This window comes from Haemaphysalis longicornis, unplaced genomic scaffold (assembly GCF_048455015.1).
Source record: "Haemaphysalis longicornis isolate Haplotype H1 unplaced genomic scaffold, Haemaphysalis longicornis Haplotype H1 scaffold_7, whole genome shotgun sequence".
NCBI classification, from domain to species: Eukaryota; Metazoa; Arthropoda; class Arachnida; order Ixodida; family Ixodidae; genus Haemaphysalis; species Haemaphysalis longicornis.
In genome coordinates this window covers 35436572-35461202 of record NW_027526422.1, presented here as the reverse complement: position 1 = coordinate 35461202, position 24631 = coordinate 35436572, and the positions used below count along the sequence as shown (strand labels likewise).

General features: G+C 47.2%; 1 protein-coding gene across 2 annotated transcripts in view; it reads left to right on the top strand.

The window, feature by feature from the left end:
• The window catches only part of LOC144145190 (uncharacterized), a 36722-nt gene that overhangs the window by 10742 nt on the left and 1349 nt on the right, over window positions 1–24631 (top strand). Inside the window, exons 5-11 of one of the 2 annotated variants that reach the window (XM_077676712.1) lie at window positions 86–183; window positions 1758–1892; window positions 18461–18629; window positions 20166–20326; window positions 21528–21726; window positions 22556–22653; window positions 24147–24281. In XM_077676712.1, coding sequence (XP_077532838.1) covers window positions 86–183; window positions 1758–1892; window positions 18461–18629; window positions 20166–20326; window positions 21528–21726; window positions 22556–22653; window positions 24147–24281 — 995 coding nt within the window. The remainder of the gene's footprint in view (window positions 1–85; window positions 184–1757; window positions 1893–18460; window positions 18630–20165; window positions 20327–21527; window positions 21727–22555; window positions 22654–24146; window positions 24282–24631) is intronic. The other variant, XM_077676713.1, reaches the window with a different exon arrangement.

Sequence of the window (24631 nt, the reverse complement as noted above, 5' to 3'; positions counted from 1 at the left end):
GAAGTGGCGCAGGCGGGACGCCCCAAACTTGGGGACCGCCTTCTTGAAACAGACGTTATTGCATTATGGGAATTTTATTTTTCAGTTTCGGACAGACGAGTTTAAGGGCTACACGACCCCTCAGCACGACTTTTGGACGTACGGCTATGATTACACGGAGGTGCCCTTCGATGACGCCCAGAAGTAAGTTGTACAACTCGGATCCCAGCTTTACTACTTTCGTCCAGCGGTTTCACCGCGGATGCGCAAATTCACCTTTTGACCTCAGACGCACCCCCTGTGACACACCCCTTGAAGCGCATCGCGTGACTCGTCGGGCCCGCTTTCGGCGCTGCGCACAAGGCCCCGTTTTCGGTCGTTCTGCTCAACTGATAAGCTGAGTGGGCACTCAGCCGATCGGCAACCGACCAATCTCGCCGCCTCCCGCGCATGCGCCGTTGGGTCGTCTCTGGCTACGTGACTCATCTTGTGCCAGGCGAAGAGGAACACCGCGTTCACCGCGAATGAAAGCGAGGCGGGCCTCCTTCTGTGAGCGTTGGACGGCACCGAACCGCGTTGGGCCGTGGTCGGCAATACAGCTACATCAAAGGTTAACCATGCAAACCAAGACAGCCAGACTAGGCCAAGCTTTTGCTTTGCATGTCCAAGATTAGCTGAGCTAAGCCGCAGCCATTTTTTTTTCTTTTTTGACGGAAGAAAAAACAAGCGACACGCGTGTGCTGACATTTCGGCGCGCGCTTTGAGATCCCCGTCAGGTCGTCGCCTGACAGCTCCGGCGCGTAAAGCCACAATTTAAACGCGAACGGTTGACCTGCCTTCTTTCCAGCAGCTGGGAAAACTTAAGGCGAGATGTTCTTGATGGTTGGCGAAGGTGAAATGTATGAGCTTACCAATTTTAGTTACGAGAATGAACTAACTTGTTTGCTGAGTTAATATTTGTTAAAGACCGTGATTAATTATCTAGTACCGTTTGGTCCCCATCATAAATGTACACTATGTGAAAGTCCGTTCATTTTCCCCACATAGTGTGAACGTAACGTTGCTCGCGCTCTGACTGGTACACCCATTCAGAATTGTGTGTATATTATTTCTTGTTTTGTTGGTATCCCGGATGGAGGAAGAGTAAGTAAGTGATCGTATCGTGACATCAATTCGCCGTAAACCGCATGCATGAACGCCGCAAGGGGACTCTCAGTTTCTCAAATGGTCACAGGATTGATTTTTGCATTTATTTATGCAAATTTGTTAAGCATCTGTAAATCTGTTACATTTTCTGTAATTCAGTAAAGCAGCTGTATCGAAGAAATGATGTCCTATGAACGCACCTGAACAGTCATGTTGTGCAACAGTGCAATTAGGGTAAGGATAAAAAAAAAACAGAGGGGAGAACGTTTTATATTCACAAAATCGGCGGCCGTGTTTTTATCAAATGCAGCGGAGTGCAGCAGGGGCCGACGCTGTCTTGCAATAATTGTTTCCAGTGTGATGCTCTGAAGGGAACCGTAGAGTTTTTGACCCGTCTCTGTAGTGATTGCAAACTCAAACGGAATGTATTTATGCGATGTCGCATTTATATACGCTACTGTATAGCGATAAGTTTTCAGCCTCACGTGGTTCTCAACCGGTGAGGTTGGCGTATACGTTAGACTTTTATTCGAATGAAAGTACGACAGGTCTTTCCCGTAGAGTCGTGACAACATATGCAGGATATTTTTGAGTCTCGCCCTTTTGAGTCATCCTCCCCATTTTTTCTCCAGAATAGATTTTGTTGTGAAAGAAAAAACGACGCTCTCGGCGGTAATGTCGTTGGTGGAGACGTGGAGCTTTGTTATACGGAAGAAAGAGAAGGAACCAGAGGAGGCGGCAAAAGCGCTCGAGAGACTCAGTTCAAGGTGAGTGTACATTTAAAGGGGCACTGACACAAAATTTTGAAGGCGAGCTAACTTCGGAGATAGATTGGTACGTGGGAACACATATACATCATCTGTAAAATATCAGCGGCGAATACAGCCTAGAACATATTTAAAATCAATTTTAAAGTGTGCGAAACGCAACCGAGCAGCCAGCAGAGGACCACGCGCAGTCGACATCCCGCGCACATGTTGTAATTAAACAACATCCAGACACGTCACAAGTTTGTGTTTGCCGCTTCCTCACTGCCGGCGTTTTTCGCCAGCTCGCCCGGCTCGCCGCCCCAATCGGAGGGCCGGAGGGCGGAGCTTCTGCTCTCGAGAACGAACGACCCGATCGTTGGCGGCGGAGGCGCTGTGATTTCGTCAGCTAATCGGACAGCTGGCCGCGACCAAAGTTCTACAGCGATTCCAGGCACTCTGTTTCTATTACTGTTTATTACCATTGGATGCAAAAACGCGCCGGAGACACGAAAAGCCCACTGAGCTAGCCGCACGGTCGCTGTGCAGGCGGCGGCCACGGCCGCGAAGTGGCCCAGGCCGGCGCAGGTAGCTCGAGTGATAGCTGTTACCGCTGCACGAAATTGTCCCCAAGTCCCGACCATGGTGGCTCACATGAGAAAAGAGTTAATGATGCGATGGCGGGTTGCATTAAAAATTGTCATCTGCACCGCTTACGAGAGCGGCACTCGAATATCCGCCGCAGTGCTAAGCCGAAAACATCTGTAGGCGGACCTGTAGGCAGACCGGCCGGCTGCTCCCAGCGCGCGTCTTGCCACCCACAGTCTCGAGCGTTGCGCGTCGTTCTTTAGCCGCGGTAGCATTTGCACTCGCAGTGCCTGCGTCACATCCACGGTCGCTTTTTAATTAAGCGCCTCACGAGATCAGTACGTGGGGGCATTCGCAGAAACTGCCGTCGATGCGGATTCGACAGTGCTACGGCGGCTCTGCTCTGTGATATTCCTCCGACGGTCACGTGGTCAGCTTTGTTCACACAAAATCCACAAAATCCATCGTTTCTCGGCACTCGCTGAAACCGAAACTGCGACTGGCCGCATTGAAAATGCCTCTAATTAAACAACCGTCGCACGCTGAAGCAAATGAGGTTTCTACAGGTTATAAGTAGGTCACTAGCTACTTATCGCAAAAAAAAAAAAAAAAAAAAAAACAAGATGCAAAATTTTTGTGTCAGTGTCCCTTTAAAGAGAGTGTACACCCGAGATGGGTGTGGGAAGTGGGACAGTTACATGACGTTAACGCGGTACAGCGCCAAGGCTTGTCGAGCGTCGCTAACTGCAACGTCATGCATGTGTACTCAAGCACCCGCGTCAGTGGGCTGGCATGTGAACCTCGTGAACTTTCTCCGGCGGCCGCTGGATACATTCTGGATCTTCAATTTGTTTACCGCTTTACATACTCTGCGTCTTCCCACCGAGCCATCCGAATGGAAATTTTCTGGTTAAAACGTTAGCAAAGGGACGAAGATGGGGTGGGGTCACCCTAAGGAAGTTACGACAGCGTTCCGTGATGTGGGGCAGTCGTAGCGGTGCTCAATACTGTTGAGCAGAGCCGTATTCAAAGCTGTGAGTCAAGGCTCGTCGTCCCTATCAGGTGGAGATATCGCGTTTGAGAGATAAGGGAATTTAAGTGGCCGGTGTCAATCTTGTTCCGCCGCATCCGTGTTGGCGGATGTAACGTTAGGTGAGAACTACTACAACTCTGGGTGTAGCGCACCATTGCGTATGCCACTTATGTTCCACATTTAAAAAAGAAGCCATTTTAGATAAAAGGGAATACCTTATTTTATGAACATGAATATTGTACGGAAAAAAGTGAGCTGCATAAAGTGATTGCGTTGAGCCACTAAAAAATGCGGTGCCCAGAGTTCTCTCAGCTATTAGAAGCCCCAAGAACATCTGGAGGTTTGATGCTTTGACGAATTAGCGAGTATACCGCAGCTTAAATAAAATATGTCTAAAATGACCCAACCGTGGAGTACCGCTTTCCCGCTAGCACTCGGCGTTGTGCAGTGCAACCGCACTTACGTGACTAATACGCATTGTAGTCTGTGCTCTTTGCAACGCGTGTTACGGGACGGAAGGATTTCACATTACCCCGTTTTGGTTGTTTCAGGATACGCTCGAAGTTGGGCAATTTCGCTGAAGACGACCCAACGCTTCACGTAGCGTACAAAGCATCCTACATTCTTTGTCGGAAGTGATCAAAGGAAACAGCCAGTACTCGCAGGTCGGGACCACAAGAAAGTGGCTTGGATACCTCAACTGAGCAGCTTTATATAAACAACAAACGGTTATCAATACACAACTCTGATGAACACTTGCTGGTGGTGTGGTCGTAATGGGTGTCACCATCGAATTTAAGGTGGACTGCGGACAGAAAGCGGGTCCACTACGGGATGGACAGAATGCCACCTCGGATCGAGGGTCTCGTTCTTCAGCTTGCTTAAATTTGCGCTTAAATTTAGGGTACATTCTTTTTATAGCCGTAAGAATGGTGGGACAAACAGTGGAAGTGACGAAAGCACACGTAAACATAGAAGTACCGATGTGTGCTGCTGTTGGTACTGTGCGCACTATGCTTGTTTTAGCTGCACAGCACTGCGGCTCTTTGAGGTTGTCTCAGACGACACTGGCCGATTGGCGTAAGCGACGGCGTCTTACGGGACCATATCTGTCGAGCGTGCACCATGTTTCACTAACTGATTATTTTCTCCCTGAATAAAAACAGGCCAGGTACAAATACGGTCAAAAACAATGCAAAGGCAGCAAACGGCCCGCTGTGGTGCGGTGGTGCCATTTTATTTATTTATTTATTTATTTATTTATTTATTTATTTATTTATTTATTTATTTATTTATTTATTTATTTATTTATTTATTTATTTATTTATTTATTTATTTATTTATTTATTTATTTATTTATTTATTTATTTATTTATTTATTTATTTATTTATTTATTTATTTATTTATTTATTTATTTATTTATTTATTTATTCGAGTATTTACGGTGCCCAGATTTGGGCATTACAGTAGGGGGGAAGAGACATAAAACTTGATATAGGGTATGAATACCGATAACAAATCAAGTAAACATGCTCAGCTTATACAGTGTGTACACATTCTTGCGAACACGAGGCAATTAAGGCAAAATAAAACACAAACAGAAATGCAAACAGAAATTGGCATCTTTCATTTCAACAGAAATTGTAATAGAGCATTTTGAAATAAGGCTGGCGGGGTGGAGACAATATATTCTGGTAGGTTGTTCCATTGGTGTGTGGTTTTTGGGAAGAACGAGTTTTTGTAGGCATATTTATACGACATCGGTATTTGCGAACTTTGCGGGAGGGATATAGGCGAGAGGATACATAAGTGGGATCTTTAATGTACATGTCTCTATTTAAACGAGTGGCACCAAACACTCTGTGTATACACATATATATTGTGACGAAGCCAAAGATGACTCAGTTGTCTTCAAGGAAAACAAGCTGATTGGAGCGAACTTGTGCTCCCCTAACAACTCAAAGAATACACAGGCGGCGAAGCAGCAATCAAAAAAGTGACGTGTGCGGCCAAGCGTCGGCGAGTCGAATACCGCGGCGTCTGCTCTGCGGGCTTTTATCTTTCGGCACGAGTGTTTCTCGAACCGTCGATTTACATCCAAAACACTGTCGACCAATGAAGATTATTCGAGGCCAGTGACGTTAGGGCGAACCGCTCTCCGTATCAGAACGAGATAACCCGTGCGGCATAAAAATAAAGAATGGAACACGCGCTTCGCTTGGGACACAGAGAACACAGCCAGGCGCCGCTGGGCAGTTAAAACAAACCATAAATAAACAAACCCAATGCATGGTTCGCGGCAATATTACGAAATAGAGTTAATCTTAAGAATTTGCGTCTGTCCTGCAGGAGAGGCCAAACCAAATGTTTGCGATTGCACGAAGAGCGGTTAGTGAAAGCAAAGTCACCAGATACAAATCGCACTGCTCGTTTCTGCATCATTTCTAGCGCATTAGTACATATTTTAGTTTCTGGATCTCAAGTCACACAACCGTGCTCTAAAAGTGAACGGGCATTAGAAAAATAGAGCGTTTCCTTTAGTTTAGGTGGGGCCTGTTTAAAGTTACGTCTTAGGAAGTTCAACACACGGCTCGCTTTGGCACCGACGTAATCAATGTGGTCGTTACAGGAAAGGTTGCTCGTAAGAAAAAAAAAAAAAAAAAACTAGGTTGACCAACGTAAACAGGCCTCCGCTTCACACCAAGTGTAGCTTGAAGACCCGTTCTTATAATGTCATTGCAGACGTTGTGAAAGCACACGATTTGGCGGGAACATCACGATTTTAACTTAAATTGATTAACTTTTCGCGGGGAATAAAACATCGTTTGTTTCCGGACAAGCGCTGGGGCCACTATAAAACACGAAATGTTTAACTTGTATTTTGCCTGCATGACCCCTTTAAGGTTGAATACAGGCCAACAACAACATTCTCACATACCCCTTCGGGGGAATTCAAGTGGCCGATTATAATGACATCTGCTTTCAGACGCTGACCGCCGATTAACCCATTTCTACACAATTACGTAGCGGCATTTCTCGTGTTGTTTTTTTTAATTTTCAACTTTGCTACGGTGAGAAAATTCAAATGATAGTAATACCAAAGTGCATGTTCACCCCGTTGATGGGATGTGACCGCTATAATCAGTCTTTGGGGGTGTGGCGCCATGCTGACGAGACAGACACAGAGCAAGCGACGAAGTTCTCTTAAGTGCTGACGAGATAGCGAAGCGTTATTTTCGACACATTACGTATGACGTCATGAAGCCGACATTCATCACCGGATCGTCCCCAGGGTACCTCCCGATCTTCTCCAGGACCCTTGGGGAAGAAACAGAGGAAGAGGGAGAGAGATAGGGAAGAACGTCAGGTAACTGTTGACATGGAACATCATGCTTCAAAGATTTAAGTTCAGGGGTGTTTTCCAAGCACATTCTGCACACATCGATCTGTCTGGAAAGTGGCGCACCACAGTGAAGTCAGTGCACGACATTTCTCCAACCGCCGTCGTTGTGGACGAGGGTGGATGTAACTGGTAACAGTAAATACAATATCGGGCAGAAGACTGACCTCAGTAGTAAATCGTTCCTTTTTGTTTCTTAGGCAGGCCGCTCGGAGGAACTTACAACCCCTCACGACGATGCTGACTTCTAGTTCCGCAGAGAACTTTTGATAGGCTCCAATATCTGGGGGATCTTTAGCTTTGGGCACACTGATCACAAGAAGTGCGAACGACACTTGGCCCCTGTCGGAAAAGAACCTACCCAGAAAAGAAAAAGGCACTACCTGTCCTTGAACTCAGCGAGCGTGGCCTCCGCCCTGTCCGGTTCCTGTTGGCGCATCATGGTGACCAGGCTCCAGGTGTTGATGTGGGCCATCACCGCGGACAGCTTCAGCACACCCTTCACCAGCCTCGTCTTCCTGCGTTCGCAACGACAAAGTCCCAGCAGCATTTCACCACGACGCCCTCAGCCAAAGAAAATAAGATTGGTGAAGGCACGGGGCTAATCTACGTGAGTACGAAATGATAGGCGGATAAGTGATTTGGGCAGGTTATACAGATAGGGCTGATTTCCAGTGTACCTGGAACGGGGCATCACCGTTACTGTCCTGACCAAATCTCAGTGAAACTGATTGCGGAGGTTTTAGCCTGTAGCCTCGACGTTTCCCACACAATTCATGAAACCCGTTTAAGATCTCCATGTGGTCAAAATTAATCCGGAGCCCTCCACTACGGCGTGCCTCATCGCCTGTGTAGTGTCGGCGCGTCAAAACCTCATAATCAATCAAAACAAATCAATTCATGAAACCACAAAGCGCTGATTTCTTCGTGTTCGGGAGTCCGGTAACCGTGTAAACAGCGGGGCTTTCGAAAGCGATCACACCTGAAGGTCGTAGGGAGCTGTTTCTCAGAGCATCATTCTGCGTTCCGTGGAAATTCAGACGGCCTTCCTGGTTATAGTTCTTCGTGGTTGCTTGGAACATTGAAGGAGACGCGAATATAAAGGAGAAGTTTTTTAACGCAGACATCGAAGCTTGTATAGATGTCTTTCAGTTGTTGCTGAAATTAAAGATACTTCATTCACGTAAAAGTGGGCCAATTATGCGTCCGTTAATTTTTCCTTTAGCTCCCACTTTTCGTCACAACAAAAACTGCCAGCCGGGGAAATGCTACCTTCGAGGAACAGTCACAAGAGCAACAATAATTCTCGTATATATTTTTTGAGATCCCTAGGCCCACTTTTTCACCACAGACCTTTCAATTGGCCCCAAAGTTTTTGGTGGTGTGTGACGTCACTAACTACGACACAGAAAAAAGACAGGAGTATCGGAAACTGGGACTGTTTGTACACGATGGCAGGCGTGAGAAGCAGGAATGGGCACAGTAAACCGCGCAAGTCAATTGCATTTTCCTCTGGGAGTTATATACTAATTGTTTTCTTGACGGACAATTATTTTCGGCGTCGATATTCTTTTCGTTTTTGTCCTTTTTTTTATCAATGGTCGCCTGCTCCGGGGGGAATTATTTATGATCGAGTCACAGTGATGAATCTAGGCCAACATGTCTCCTGGCCTTACTTGCATTTCATGATGAATATGGGTTTGTGCAGTTTGCAGACATTATCCTGGCACGAACCACGAACACTGAAGGGGTAAAACTTTTCGAAAAGATTAGTGGCATCTCTGGACAGGTGAGACTTGTCTGGCACAGAAATCACCAGCGACTCCTGTTTATCGCTAATTCAATGCGTAATGGTAACGACAGGTTGACAGTTAAGTGGCAATAACGCCTTTCTAACAGTCAGTCGAACCCTTTCCCTTGTAGTGCTCGGTGCAATTTTCAAAAACTACATTTTCTGCCCAGTTCTACAGTGTTTTACAATAAAGCGAACCAAAGATCCCTTGGCGCGGCAAAGCAGTTCGGCGATATGTAGATGTTTTGAAAACGCCCTCATCCCAATGCAAGCTTGCTTACTTCAGCAATTACAATCCGGAAAACGGTCATGAATCGCAAACCATTAAGTTCTGGGACGCTTGGTGAATCGATGAGGATTCACGGTATTCTAACAACCATTCAGCCTGGTCCAGGAGCCAGTAACCGGCAAATCATTGCCAGAGACGTACGTACCTTCGGACACCCTTGAAAGGAACCTCGAGGTTGTCGTATCCGTCCTCCCAGTAGGAGTGGCGGGACAGCAGGTAGTCCGACATCTTGTCTTTCCTCAGCTGCGGAAAAGCAACGGGCGAGGGTAAATGGCGGCCACGACACCAACGCCACCGACAACCAAAACAGTTAAACAGTGAAGTCCTTCAGTCTTCAGAAGTAATGCTTTCCTTCAACTACGCGTTATGTCTGGCCGCCATGTCACTATAGCCAGCCTCTAGGGCCTCCGAGTTCGTCTATCTCGTCGTACTCCACAAACTTGGCCCGGTACTTCGTGTACGGCGGAGTAGCAGGTGCGCACCTCGAGCAGCGAGTGGTCCACCCCCGGCTCGAGGATGGTGCGCAGGTGGTGCATCGCTGCGAACAGGACGCCGTTGTCGAGCAGCACGCGGCGCACCTCGGCGAAGAAGGCGTCCTGGTCGAACCACTGGATCGCGTTCACCGCCGCCACCAGCGCCACCGACTGGCTGCGCAGCGGCATGTTCTCCGCGTGTGCCTCCCTGCGTGACGTCGCCGTGCAGGGGGACCTCGACACTTTCTTTTGGGCTTGAGAAATGGCGCGCCAGGATCATAGCACCGAGCCGATATTCCTGTTTTATCGCTGGAGCGTGCAGGCGCCGTATTAATAGGAAAGTGTTTAAGTATACATTTAGTAACCGTATTGTAATAGTTTAGCTGTGGTGCCTCCCAATGGTGTCACTCACTCGGCTCGTACAGGCGCTGATAATGGTCGAAGTTGCTGCGCTAAACATTCCGATGGTACCTCTAATCCATGCATATAGCCGTGATTGACACCATATACATTTATACAGTCCTAAGCGCATAGTAAGCTGGTTATTAGTAATAAAGTACCAAGCACTAAAGACGGACACACAGTGTGTGCATGCGTGTATGTGCGTGCGTGCGCGTGTGCGCGGTGTTATAAATATGTGTTCTGACCACGAACGTCGATGAACCTGCGAAAATGTCAGGTCTGGTGCCTGTTTTTTTTTTTTCGACAATTCGTTTGTTTGGCACAGGACGACTGCCGAAGGCAGTTCGTAATTTGTAATAGTCAATTTGTAATTTGAGTAGCTAGAGAATATTTTGTGAAGCTGCGTTCGGGAAGGTAGAACCCTTTCTCTACGCCCCCTCTTTTGATTTAATCAAAATGGCCAAGGCCCCGCTATCTGGCACCATTACAATGTTGTAATGGTATTGTTGTAAGGCAGTAATGGTATTTTGATGGTAAAGTCGAACACAACCAACCATATCTGTCTTCGACTGTCTGGCGCACCTCCCTGCTTATTTGTTCCCCGAGAAATGATAGGCGAGCGCAGTCGTTAGCCATATTTCAGATTTACTCGAATCCTCTATATTTCAAATGTACCAAGATAGCTTTAAGTTGACAGATTCGTAAGGAGTAAAAAGGCAAAACTAAGTTGATCGTATTTGCTTTCATAAGAAACGCAGAGGTCATGTATCGAAACTTGTGCTGGTTACAGAGGCGTTTACATCGACAGACAATGCTTGCTACGAAAATAGCGTAGTGTAAAAACGCTAGTCGAGAGTGAGTGTTACTAATAAAATAAAAAAAATAGTGAGACAAGTAGGGGGGTAAAACAATATGGAGCAAAGCATTTAGCAACAAGTAGCCTCAGTGACTCGTTCCGCTGCTGAGCACGAGGTTGCGGGCTCGATTCCCGGCCGCTGCGGCAGGTTTTCTGATGGAGGCGGAAAGCGAAAATGCCCGTGTGTACGAGATTTCGGCGCACGTTAAAGATCCCCAGGTGGTCGAAATTAATCCGGAGCCCTCCACTACGGCGCGCTACATCGCCTGCGTTGCGTCCGCGCGTTAAACCCTACAATCATCATGAAACAAATAGCACATCGTGCGACGAATTTAAAATGGCTGGCACAGCTTTTTTTATATGCAAGAGGCTCTGCGTAATTGTGTTCTCAAGTATATGTAGCAAAGATTCGGAGCAAAAAATTCAGGAGTTAAGCTTTTATTGCCTTTTTTAATAAACGCCGAACGCCTATGTTCCGCAAGTGAATTCAGGCCATCTTACACTCTCCTTGCTACACACGAAACTTTTTTTACACCCTTTTTGGCCGACAATTGGGGGTGTAAATCCCATGGCACACACCTTTAAAAGGTGTCTTGAGTAAAAAAGAGTGCAAGGCTGCTCAACACTCTGAAGTGTGGGTGTGAGCAGCGGCGCTACGTGTGACGATGTGAATCGGCTGAGTGCGCCGCATGACATGCACATTCAACACGCACAAGTCACACTTGGACCACAAGTGAATTGAGCAAGAAAACCAAAGGCTTACAAGGAAAGAGCGAGCATATACTTACTCACTATAAAACCACATTTAATTTTCTTTCTTGTATATATCCAGCAGAGGACAGTCCTATTGATAGAACCGCAGGGCTTGTCAAAAAAATCAAATATTTTAGCGCTAATTTCGGAATAATGCATTTTAAAGTCACCATATACAAGTCAGCATGCGGATTTGCAAAACATTTTTAATCGTGAGGCGAAGTGGGAAAAGTGCTGTAGTTATTATGTTCAATAAGTCATGGAATTTTATTAAATACCAATCACCTATTCCAAACCCTTTCAACTCCCTCCAAGAAGGCTGTTCATTATTTGAACACCCTTTTTGTTACATGGGTGAAAAGCTACAAATCACAGGTTGCAACTTGAAAAAAGGGTGTAAAAGATCTACACATTTCGAGGTTTTTTCTATGGTTTTTAAGTGGTGGACTTGAACATTTTCTACAAACGGGGATTTTCTGTGCCTCACGGTTTTTAATACAATATGAATTGGTATAATTTATTAACAGCGGAGCTGGTTAAGCTTGTGCTCGCTTTGGTGGCGTTGGCAAAAAAAAAAAAAAAAAAAAAAACGCGCCGCCTGCCTGCGTCACAAGGGGCATATCCGTATAGGGACCGGGCAGCTGGACGGGTGGCGCCACCACTCGGCGCTCCCGTCGTCAGTAGAATGAGCCGGGGCAATACTACACAGCCTCCCGTTGTTTTTGTCGTGTTTGCTTCGGTGCTTTGAACGTTTTGGTGGTGTTGTGAGCGTATATGTGCGGTGAAACAAAGTCTAGAAAGATGTGTTGGGTTCTTAGATGCAGTAAAGACTACGTAAACTTGTCGGACGCTTCTAAAGTTGGGTATCGGCTGCAATGGCATGAGAGCTTTTTGCAGCGATCTGCGCTTGGCTACACCCGTTCTGAGTACGAATAAAACTACTATTAGTAGTAGTATGATTTTCTTCTTAAATGCACTAACGGCTACGCAAACTTATTGGATGCATGTAAGGTTGGGAATGGGCTACATTGACGCGAGCGCTTTTTGCAGCGCTCTGCGCCTGGCTCCGCGCGATCTGAGTAGGAATAAAGCTATTAGCAATATTATTATTCATTTTTACCACTTTCAATTATCTTCACTGGTTTCAATGACTACGGTTTCCACGCCAGCCTTAGCGCTGGGATACCTCGATACGTGTGCTTTACATCGAAAGGCACCTGCATACGAGATGGATTACCGTACCCGTAGAAATGTTGCGGTAGTTTACACTTTCTGTAACCGTGAGCTTTGTGCCTTCGGTTTTGGTGAGCGACACTGTGACAGCATGGGAGCCTGAAAGCCGAAGTGGAAATCCCACACTTGTGGTGGTCATTTTATCAAGAGTACAGACTCGGGACTAGAGAAACGTACTTAAGCATACTGTCGTGGGATTCGCCTGGTGTTGATAAAAACATCTTGAATTTTCTCTGAACCTTTATTCTGTGTTCATGCGCCTTCCACTAGTGCTGTATAAAAGCAATCAGTTGTTTATTTTGATTTTGATTGCAGTGGGGGCCAAACCGAGGAGCGGGCACGTAACACCGGCCTCCTCCCTCCCCCCCTCCCCCCCCCCCCCCCCGACCGTTTTTTTTTTCTGCGTTGGGATACAGAGCACAAAATGACCACTCTCCCCGGCCCCCCTTTCATATAAAAAACGTGCCCACTCCTTACCCCGATACAAATTTCTACTAACGCCACTGCTGGGTTTAATTGAGTCGCACATACGCAGATTGCGTGCGTGCCTTAAGTATAGATCAAGGTTATATAATGCTTGCTCAGTTGGTGTACTTCTTTTCTAAGAGAAGAAATAACGCATAGTCATGCTATAATCAAGACATTTGAATTTTATTCCAAGATAAACATAAAACAACTTTACCACACTGCACAAAATCAGCACGTATACAATAAGTACAAAATGTTCCTGGGCACTAGATGCATTGTGATTTTCCTTACGCGCCTAAAAATGGACTTTACCCGTAACACATAGCATTATGAGCAATGAAAGCGTCAACAGCAGAACTACTTCGAAACAAGAGAAAAGAACTAGGCACTGCACCTTCACGCAGAAAACCGGGCCGCAGGAATGCCGATTCACGAAAGTGCAGCGAGCACACCGCAGCTGTCCCAGCGTTTTATCAAGTAGACATGGGTTTCTACAGAAGTTCACTCAGCATTCACGCCTGCAATTTCCTGGTTGCATTATTAAGCAAGTGTCGAGACAGATAAGTAAAAAGAAGAAAAATGGATCAATGCAAAGAAAGCGACCGCAGTATGTAAAAGCACATAGCAGGAAAGATCTGGGAGCAGCGCAGCACGGAGCAGCACAACTAGTTAAGCTGGCGTTGACTTGAAGCACAGACGCCAAGGGCTCGCCAACTTGCTTCAGATGGCAATGACATGAGCCCTCAGCGGTCAGAGGCCTGCTACGGCTATTTTGAAGTCAAATTTACCCGCTAATGCCACCAAAATGACGTCACTTTCTGACTGATTCTTGCATCACATCCTGTTTATTTTTTGTTCCGCCGGAAGTGTTCCCTCCTCACACAGCTGGCGCTAAGCCCCATGAGCAGCTTTAGAGCCAGCATTTTCTGAACGTATGGGCTTCTATGGAAGCTTCGCTACCAGTTACATTTACCTTGGGCGCACCGGCACACAGGCTGTGCTCTAGTGTAGATGTTGCACGATATTGCAGGTGTTGGGACTGATACGCAGCAGGCTACGTAGTCCTTACTTTCCCATCCGCGTTCTGGGCGCCTCATCGGCTTTTGCTAGTCGTCACGCGCGCCGCTGCACGCACCGGTTGTTGCAGGCTACGTCACAACATGCAACGGTAATTTCATTTGTCGATATGTCTTTCGGGTAAAACAAACGATACAAAAGAGCCGTTGCCTGTTCAGCGTAGGCATTGTAATTGGGCAGAACGAAATAAGGCAAAATTCAGAAGACGCCTTAGGTTGTTCCGGAAGCGGTCGGTGAGGTTACCATTCTTTGCACCGGTGATTCAATGTGCTAGACAATTTCGTTTACATAGCTTTTAATTTAACCCAAAATAAGGTAGCGTTTTAAAAATGACGCTGTAGATAATGCGAAAGCAAATTGAGCTTCCACATGCGGCTCACCCACTATATTCAAGACAAGTCTGCCGTTCGAGCCAGTTCTCCATTACAACGGCGTGTCAATGAAAACCTTGAACAGTAACTGAGGCGACAGCTTTTCGTAACTGCCGAATGGTGGGGTCATTATGCGGAACTGAATAAAAGGTTCATTTGCGGATGTTTAACAGATGTTAGATAACTAACATATTTAAACTAAACTTTGTTTCGATCGCTCATTTTCGTAAGTGTGACTGTTTATAAGTATGGTTGTTCGTCCGGGGGTAAAAACCGGGCGCTATTTTACAAACTAATAATAGATGAAAAATAATTTTTTTTGTAGAACCATTCCTAAATTACTGTTTTTGCGGGTTAAATCTACAAATGTACTAAGTAACAGACTCAGTTTATTTTGTCATAAGGTATCACCAGCTTCTTAACTATAACGCGTTGAAATTGGTGTCTGTTTCAAGCTACCTATAGTCGGGGGACATCAGGGTTTTCTAGCAGACATGTACTCTTCGAAATTTGGCGTTTCTTTGGAAATGAATCAGTAATGATCACAGTAAAGAGCATTCATAACTTCTAAGAAATGAAACATTTTGTTTACAAAGAGCGTGGTCATCAATTTTTTGCACATCCTTGTTTTACATATCAGCGTGCGCAGCATGTCGGTCTCCATTCGAGACCGGTCCGATGGTTGAACGTATCTCAGCCGGCGAAAAGTTCTCTCGACATCCCAACTTCCATTAGCCAGGCACAAAAATTCCAGTGCAGCATTTGGCAGCCTGGGGTAGCGAGCGGTTGCTAAGGTCATGCCAATACTCGATGAATTCGAAAGCTGCGTTCGCGGGGCTTGCTTCCAGCACTGGCCATGCGAACGGCAGACCGTCGGCCCACGGTTGTGCAGATCGGTACTTCGAAAAGGTCCATTCGCGGAGTAATCCGGTGTAACCCCATTCTCCTGAGACATGTTCGGGGTGAAAAAAACAGGGTAAAATATCGGGTTTTACCCGAAAACTAACAACCCGATGTATAAGCTCACAGTACTGTCTTGCTGCTCTGCAAGCGGGTGAAGGGCCGTGTCAGTTCCCGCTGAATGCTCTCGTGCTTGTATACCTCCCCAGTTACTTAAAGCGGAGCTGTTTACCGAGCAATATCCGTCCGTCGCAAAAATAAACCTCGAACAATAACATGTGCAGCTAATAGGAAAAAAAAAAGAAGCTTTCCGTGGTCGGAATCGAACCTAGGTGACTCATCCGGTTGAGTAATCGTCGCTTTTTGTTTGTTTTTTTAACCTGTTTCCGACATTGCACTCAACATCACACAACCCAACAATATTTATAGATTGAACATGTTAGTGTGCCACCAACACAACCAAACACTATTTAAAAGTGAAACATGTTAATTAATGCGCCGCCACCGCATTAGTGGGCCGGCCTTATTGTTGAAATTCCTTCAGTGTGGTTAGGGTTTCAACCCTTGGGACCTGTCTCAGGAACGGGATCTTTGGCTCTGTGCACTTCAACATACCTAGATACACTCTCTCGGAAGCACTGACGCGTCGGCCTCACGTCCGTATCATTGTGGAGTTAGGCCATGCGGCCTGCGGGAACTCGAAATACTATGGAGGGAAGTGAACATTACCACATCAAAAGGTACATTTCCCTCATTTTTGTACCGACAAAATGAGGAAAATGCTTATGCCACATGTAGCGGCGCTCTTTATGGATAGTTCTCTGGAGGACGTCCAAAAAGAAAACCGCCGCCCAGCAATGATGAAATACGTGCTCCCTGGTCTCAGACTGTTTTCAAATAGAGCTCTCTAATCCCCACCGCACAGACAACCACCTTTCGTGCATCCACGCACTGACAGACAGTGTTCCTGTGTGTAACATAAAAAAATGACATCATTCCTGGGGCATTTCCATACGCTTCACTCGCTCGAAGACATTTTGGCTTGGGCCAACCGGATATAAAGAGCAATACAAACGTACTGCGAAGATAACGTCACAGACATCCCTATCCATTTTTTCCCTCGCTATAGGTAAATATTTCATGGCAAATCTCGCAGTTAAAATCTTGGTGGACCCACCAATGCTACCTAGCATGTTACTAGACGATACCACTAGTTCGGGCAACGCCCGCGCTAGCCGTGCCTGAAGCACAGTACGCAGAAAACGGTCACGTTGATCGCCGAAAAATAGAAATCATTGCATACCGGGCGCACAGCGTTTCCTTTGGGTTCGTAGCGCGGGCGTCAGCTTTAGACTTGGCCGCGGTTCTAGCGCGTGCTAACGCGAACCACTTTGGCAGAAATGTGAAAGCCTGCGGACGAAACGATCCGGGCCTGCCAGTCATGGACAACTTTCAGCTGCTAGTTCGGAAATATATGTGGCGTGCAACAGCCGGGTCTCTGGCGGAGGGCGAGTGGCTGCCAGCTCTGCTGTTTCTCCAGCCATGCACCAATGGTGCAAGCTGCGCTCATTTTTTAAATGCAGAGCATTTCAGTAACTCACGATGTCACCCGCGTTGACGTCCGTAGTCGTAGTCCGCACCGCTACCCCTACACTATATATAAAAAAATACTATCCGGCGCCTGGTTTCGATCCCTCAACCCTGCGGGCGGAACACAATGTACATGGTGCTCTACCTACTGCGCCACAAAGCCGACACAGAATGGGAGGCTACGAACGCGCCTTATATCCTTGACTCATTCAAACTACGTCAAGAAGCTGCTGATACAACGCATTCACTACCACCAACTCCCCAAACACTAAACTTTAACGCAATACACCCACCCCCTATGCGACGCATTTACTCGAGTCCCCCTCGCGGGGAGATGATTTCTTTTCTCCACCCATATGTCTTTTCTTTTTAAAAAATTTGGTTATTGTTTGTTGTGGCAACGCACGCCTCCGTGTGTGGGCCGCCGCTTTTTTTTGGCATTGCCGTAGTTATCCGGGGCGAAATATGTGTAATTAAATAGTTACAGCAGAGCGGATAATCGGGACACGGTAGGCACGCTTGCACACGGGCAGAACCGGTCCAACCGCCTCTGCGTACGCACAGCGGCGCGAGTCGCCTACCTGATACCGTACTGGGACCGGTTCTCCGCTATTATATAACTATATTATTAGCCCTATTATCGCAATACTTACCTTATGTTGCTACGGACGGCTGAAGAAACGATGAGAAAGTTCTCTCAGACTCAGTTCCTTCAGAAATGCATTTATAAGAGTTAGCCATCGCAAAGGCTGCCTCTCCCCATCGTAGCACTTGTCGTCAATGCTCCGTTAAAGCAGCTTCCCCACATTACTGGTATTGATGAGGCAGAGCACGATTTACAGAAGCCGCGTTACGAGAATTTTGAAATCGTCATTAATTCGACTCGCACTTCGACGACGTGCTTTCCCGATGTGGGAATGCAGTGACAACGAAAATGGTTGTTTCCTACGATTCGTCTGTTCTTTCCAAACGAAGTTTAAAGGGTAAGCTACCCTCTTCGCCTGATGTAACTCTGTTTCGACAAACGTTGATATTTTGCAGGAAAGCTGTCATATGATTATTGAACAACAAGTAATTAGTTCATTAGTTCATTCGAGACGTCTTCCTCACAGAGTGAAATCTGTAACGAGTTTTTGCCAGTTGGCTGGGAAGCTCTGGGAGTGCTCACAACCAGGGGTTTACCCAGAATTTTGATTTTTTTTTGCGGGGGGGGGGGGGGGGGGGTTATATAAATCCTTGGGTGAGGTGCCCGTGGTTGTGAAATCTTTTTGGGGGGATGTCGAAATCCTTTTGCGTTTTTTTTTTTTTTGGGGGGGGGTATATATAAATCCCCGCTCACGACGTGTCCGCGGTGTAACTGCAGGGGAAAGTCGACGGGAACCGGTCCGCCCAGCAGTGCTAGCGAGCAGAGCCTGGAAGATTCGTACAGACGCTGCTACGTTGGTGATCGCCTGTCGGCGCAGTACAAAGAGGCCAGGCCAGCCATTACGCCCGGCATGGTGGCGGAGATAGTCCAATACGCCAACAAAACGGTACGCCCTCGGCCTTTTTGTTGTGTGCAGCCTCGTGTAGAGATTGGACTTGAGCGGGGACTGCCGTAGACTTTTTTTTTTTTACGCATGGAGGCGCAAGTTCATGGTTCGTATATTTTAGGGGCGAAGCACCTTACGGGCTCGGGCTGTCGGTGTCTGCTGTCTTCGTCGTGGTCTGCCGTTGTCACGGTAAATCAGGTTGTCAAATGATGGTCACAAAACAAGTGTATAATGGATAAGACCGGTTAAAAATAAAGTAACATGGTTTAAACTAATGTAAAATAGAGGAATAATCAGGATTTATTTGCATTAATAACCGAAATTTGTTAAATTCCGTCTCTAAAGTGCTTGCAAAAGACAGGTTTTCTCCTGGAAAGCATACTTCTTAGCAAGCTGCGGCGTGTGACACGAAGACACCTTACGGCCAGTCTGTCTCTCATTTAATTATCTTAAATCCGGTTCAACGCCGGAGACGGCGCCACCGCCTCAGCAAGGGCGCGATTGTATATAATAAATATACATAAGCATATAGTTGAAACAAAATCGTCTTCTGTCTCTCATTGTCAATTAGCAGCGATGTTTCTTTTGCGACACACCGGCGCACAGTGCATGCTTCGCTCCTCCCCATTTTCACGTTAGTGAAGATGGCCCGGAATTTTTTTCACTCACTCTTTTTTTGGGTTCCAAATAAAGATTTTGAACAGCAGCTGATAACGGGGCCTGTTCGAAAGGCAAGGTGTGGCGAAAACGTTGGTATGATGGAATCAAGGTTAGCAGCGATAGCACGGGGAGTATTGATCCAGGATTGAAAATAAAGCAAAGGGGACATTATCACCACTTGCTGCTGAGTGTTCTGTTCAAGTGGATCTTCATTACATGTAGTACTCTTGCTTTTGATGAGCACCGTATTTCTGAGCGCCGAAAAATTTATCGCTCTTTTTCTCGGTGTGACATTTCTGTGAAACTTGAGTTTTGCGGGCATTGCAATTTCCTACGGCACGCCATGCGCGCTTAAGCATGACCGTCCTAATGCAGAAGCTGTGGAGGAGCCGTTCCTAGGAAAAAATCGAGTCTAGTTGGTGCTTTGACATACCTAAGGGTGCGTGCACACTATAGCGTCAAACTTGCCGTGCCGCCCTGCGGGTGAAGGCTGCGGCGCGACGCCGCCGGCGGCCGTCGGCAGGGCGGCACGGCAAAGGATGCGAAGGATATAAGCTGCATAAGTTGATATAATCTGTGAAGGCCAATTGAGTGGTCATGCGATAGTTGACATACAAGATAGCATGAACAAATTTCTAGTGGAAGGCTGTGGAAACACTGCCTACAACTTAAAAGAGTTAGGTGATCTGGAAACGGCAGGAAACGCGAGGGATCAATCTGTCGACTATTTTAATCCTACTTCACGCGCATAGCAGTAAGGTCTTGGCTTTGGGGATTTTTTACCGGGAGACTGGTATATTGCGAAGGTACAGGCTGGATCGGGACAATAAAAAAAAAACGCTTTGGCTGTACGTCCTTGTCCTTATGCCGGCCCAGATTAGATGCCAGGACGGCCTGTGCGTTGACGTGGGCTGCGGACCGGGACAGAGCACGGAGCGCTTCTCGCCCTACTTCAAGGCAGTCTTGGGCACCGACATCAGCGAGACGCAGATTGACATCGCCCGGGCTACGTGCACTGCCAGTAACGTCACCTTCCAGTGAGTTAGCGGTAACGCCGTAGCTAACTGAGGACGCAAGGGAGCGGGGGCCGCCACCGATTAGCTCTATAAATAAAAAGTCGGCCTCAGAAGGAAAGCTTAGTAAATAGTATTACTCAGGCTGTTATTTTTTAGGTACAAATAGGTGCACCTTAACACCCAGTTGAGGACCGATTGAAGCCAGGATACTTGCTACATGCAGAGAAGGAGGAAGACTAAACGTCTCTATGGAGCATTTGACCTTGGGGAAGAGTGCTTGTTCCTAAGCCCCTTGAGACTGTCCTGGTTCTTGGGCTTCCTGCACCTGCCAAAGCTGGTCGTCAGGGTCCAAACTGTGCCGTGCTCACTCCCGGTGCTCAGGGGAGGGGAAGGTAATGGAGGGGAGTGAGTAGGTTGGGGTTCTTTGCGCAGCCCCACATAATATGGTAGAGGGTGCGCGGAGCCTCGCAAAAGCGGCAGAGCGAGGAGGACAGGGTTGGGGCCAGAATGTGGGCTCTAGTTGGGTGGGGAAAGTTGGTGGTTAAGATGCCTCGAAGATGACGTTCTTTTTCTTTCGCGGGGTTTTTATGTGGGGGGGGGGGGGGGGGGGTATATTGTTCGCCTCAGGCGATAGCACTGCGTGACTTTTTTTGAAGGATAAGAGGGGACAGACCTGCCACCGAGCCTGGCTTTCCCGGTGTATAAGCTCTCAGGGATGCTGGTTGGCAGCTTCGTTGCCGGCCATGGCGGCCTGGGCTGTAGCTCAAATAATCCTTACGTGGTGTTGGGGAGGATGCTGCAGTAGAATTTGTGTGGCGGGCTGTGAGATGAAGCTGCTCGAGAAAGCTTGTTGGCAGTCCGTGATAACGATCTCCGCGGGTGTTTGGGCAACTGCTAGGACGATGGCCAGTTCTGCCTGTAATGCATGGCTGGTAGGAATCGAGGCGCTGTTGAGGATGGCTTGAGTTGTAGTCACAGCGGTCACAGCTTTAGTTGTAGTCACAGTAGTCACAGCGATAGCAGGCTGCGTCTGTATACACTGCATTAGAATTTTAACAGTTTTAGTCGTGCTGTTTGAAGATTGCTTTCGAGGTCAGATGCCGTGCTGATATCCGACAATGTGCGCTGCCTGTACCGTCACATTGTTACGGGACCGTGCGATCAGAATGCTAAACTTCGGTGCGTCTTGCGTTTTGTGCGGGTCTGCGCTGTTCTGACTCAGGGTGTCCGAGGCAGAGTCGTTGCCCGTCGAGGATGGGTCCGTGGCGCTGGTGTCAACGGTGAATGCACTGCACTGGTTCCACTGGGACGCCTTCTTCGCCGAAGTGCGCAGGGTGTTAGCCGACGGCGGCGTCTTCTGCCCCGCGCTCTATTGGCTTCGAGCGGTGGCCGAACCGGGCCTGGAAGACTGCCTCGAAGAGGTCTGGGAACCTTAAGCCTCCTCTGCCAGATTTAGTTGCTGCTCCGCGTGGTGTTTGCATGAATGTGTTTTTGCTTGTATGCACGAGTAGTGCTAAGTGTGGAGGCTACCTTGGATGTGGACGGAGCTAGCCTCAAAGTGAAAGCTACTTTGGCTCGATGTGGAGGCTACGCCGTGTATGGAGCATGCAGTGATGACGCTTAGTATGTTCGTTTTCTGTAAACGTTGTTGAAACCGTGATTGAACCAGTAGAGCTTCCTATTGTTAGAATATCAGTTCGTAATGTATGTAAAGCTTTTTCACGAAAGTGGAGGTTCGTTTTGTTTTACCACTGGGGCCGGGATGCCCCTGATCTGTTCATTTTTGGTGCTACCTGTTAGTTTCCTACGCGCTAGCTCATGCTTGTCGTGGCTTGCCGCGGACCCTGGCGGGTCTGGTTGACACGCCAGTTAATTAAGGCTCAAGATATATGTTTCAAGATATATGATATATGACACGTTCAAGATATATGTTTAAGGTGAATGTGCAACTAAAACGAATTAGGTTTGAAATACTAAAGCGCAATAACAGCTTTTGTGGTATCGAAGAGCGTAAAGAAGACGAGAATTCGAATTACACGAAGTGCCCCCTCTGTGGTAGCCAGTTGTGTTTTATACGTGAGGAATATTATCGCAAAGCACAACAAATTTCAAACTGGATAATTGCAGTTCTACGATGCCTATGTCTTGTGCATGTACGAAGCTGGGAAGCGGCACAGGCGAGACGCCCCAAACTTTGACACCGTCTTCTTGAAACAGACGTTATTGCACTACGGGCATTTCATTTTTCAGTTTCTGGCAGAAGAGTTTAAAGGCTACACCACCCGTCAGCACGACGTTTGGACGTACGGCTACGATTACACGGAGGTGCCCTTCGACGACGCTCAGAAGTAAGTTCTACAGCTCGGACTTCCTCGCCCGCAGCGGCGTTTAAGTAAGTGACGCGGGTGCTATCCCATCCGCAGCGAACTTTTTTTAAAGAGCGAAGCTCTGTAGCAAATCCTAATTTTTCGTGTCCGCAGTTAAAAATACGAAGAAATGGCCGGGTGCGCGCACGTTAACGCGGGCTTCGCGGCGACCGCCCGGCAGTTAGCAAAACCAAGATAATGCCGAGCGCTCGTGCGTGCGTGCCTCGCGACGACCGCCCAGCGACCCCGGAGCACGCTTGTCAAGCCAATAGCAAATCTCCCTAGGCAGATTGCCCAAGATTGGCAAAGAAATTAATAAATAAAACTCCAGCGTTCGCTGTAATCGGGCAAACACTTGCTCGGAACGAGATATCTCGTCATAGTATACGCACGTTAGAGGTGATGATTATCACTTCCAAGAAAAACTAAGAAGCTCACACCTAGACCAACAGCGATGAAGTAAAGGTCGTTGCGGCAGCGAAGATGAGGCAAATTGGCGGCAATCGAGGATTTAAACCTTCGAGATGGTCGTGAAGGTTGCGCACAGCTTCGCTATCTTCAAGTCTTACGCGTTAGTGTGAGCTTCCTTCCTTCATTCTTTTTTTTTTTTCTTGACGGAGGAAAATACAAGCTACCGTCAGGTCGTCAGGTTGTCGCCTGATAGATTCGGCGCGTAAAGCCACAATTTCAACGCGAACGGTTGAATTGCCTTCATTTTAGCAGCTGGGAAATCTCAAGGCGAGATGTTCTTGATGGTCTGCGAAGGTGAAATAAATGACCCTACCAATCTTAGTTACGAGAATTGAACAAATTTGTTTGCTGAGTTATCATTTGTAAGGGACCGCGATTAATAATCTAGTACCGTTTGGTCCCCATCATAAACCGTGTGGCAGTCCGGTTATTTTTTCCACATTGTGTGAACGTAACGTTGCTCGCGCTCTGACTAGTGCGCTTATTCAGAATTGTGTGTATATAATTTTTTTGTGTGTTGGTGACCCGGACGGGGGCAGGGTAAGTAATTGATCGTATCGTGACATTAACTGGCAGTAAACCGCTTGCGTGAACACCGCAAGCGGATTCTCAGTTTCTCACATGATCACAGAATTGATCTTTCCATTTAATTTATGCAAATTTGTTAAGCATCTGTAAATCTGTCACATTTTCTGGAATGTATTATAGCAACTGTATCGGAAGAAATGGTGTCCTATGAACGCACCTAAACAGTCATGTTATTGTGCGACTGTGTAATTAAGGTAAAAATTAAAAAAAAAAAGGTGAATGGGGAGCGTTTTTTTTTTTTACATGTATAGTGAGAACTTTTCAACCTAACGTGGTTCTCAACTTGCGGAGTTGACGTACACGTTCGACCTTTATTCGAATAAAACTACGACAGGTCTTTCCGGTAGAGTCGTGACAAAACATATGCAGTTTTTGAGTCTCGCACTTCTGAGTCACCCTCCCCACTTTTTCTCCAGGAGAGATTTTGTTGTGAAAGAAAAGACGACGCTTTCTGCGTTCATGTCACTGGCGGAGACGTGGAGCTTTGTTATACTGAAAAAAGAGAAGGAGCCAGAGGAGGCGGCGAAAGCGCTCGAGACACTCAGCTCAAGGTGAGCGTACATTCAAAAAGAGCACGCTCCCGAGGTTGGTGTGGGAGGTGGGGCAGTTGCATGGCGGGAACGCAGTGCAGTGCCAAGGCTTGTCGAGCATCGCTAACTGCAACGTCATGTGTACTCAAGCACTGCTGGCATGTGAACTTCGTTAGCTTTGTCTGGCGGCCGTTGAATACGTTCTGGATCTTCAATTTGTTTACCGTTTTACATACTCTGCGGTCTTCCCACCGGGCCATTCGAATGGAAATTTTCTGATTAAAACGTTTGTTTCCTAGCAAAGGAGACGAAGATTGGGTCACCCTCAGGAAGCTCAGCGTCCCGTGATGTCGTGTAGTAAGTAGCGGTGC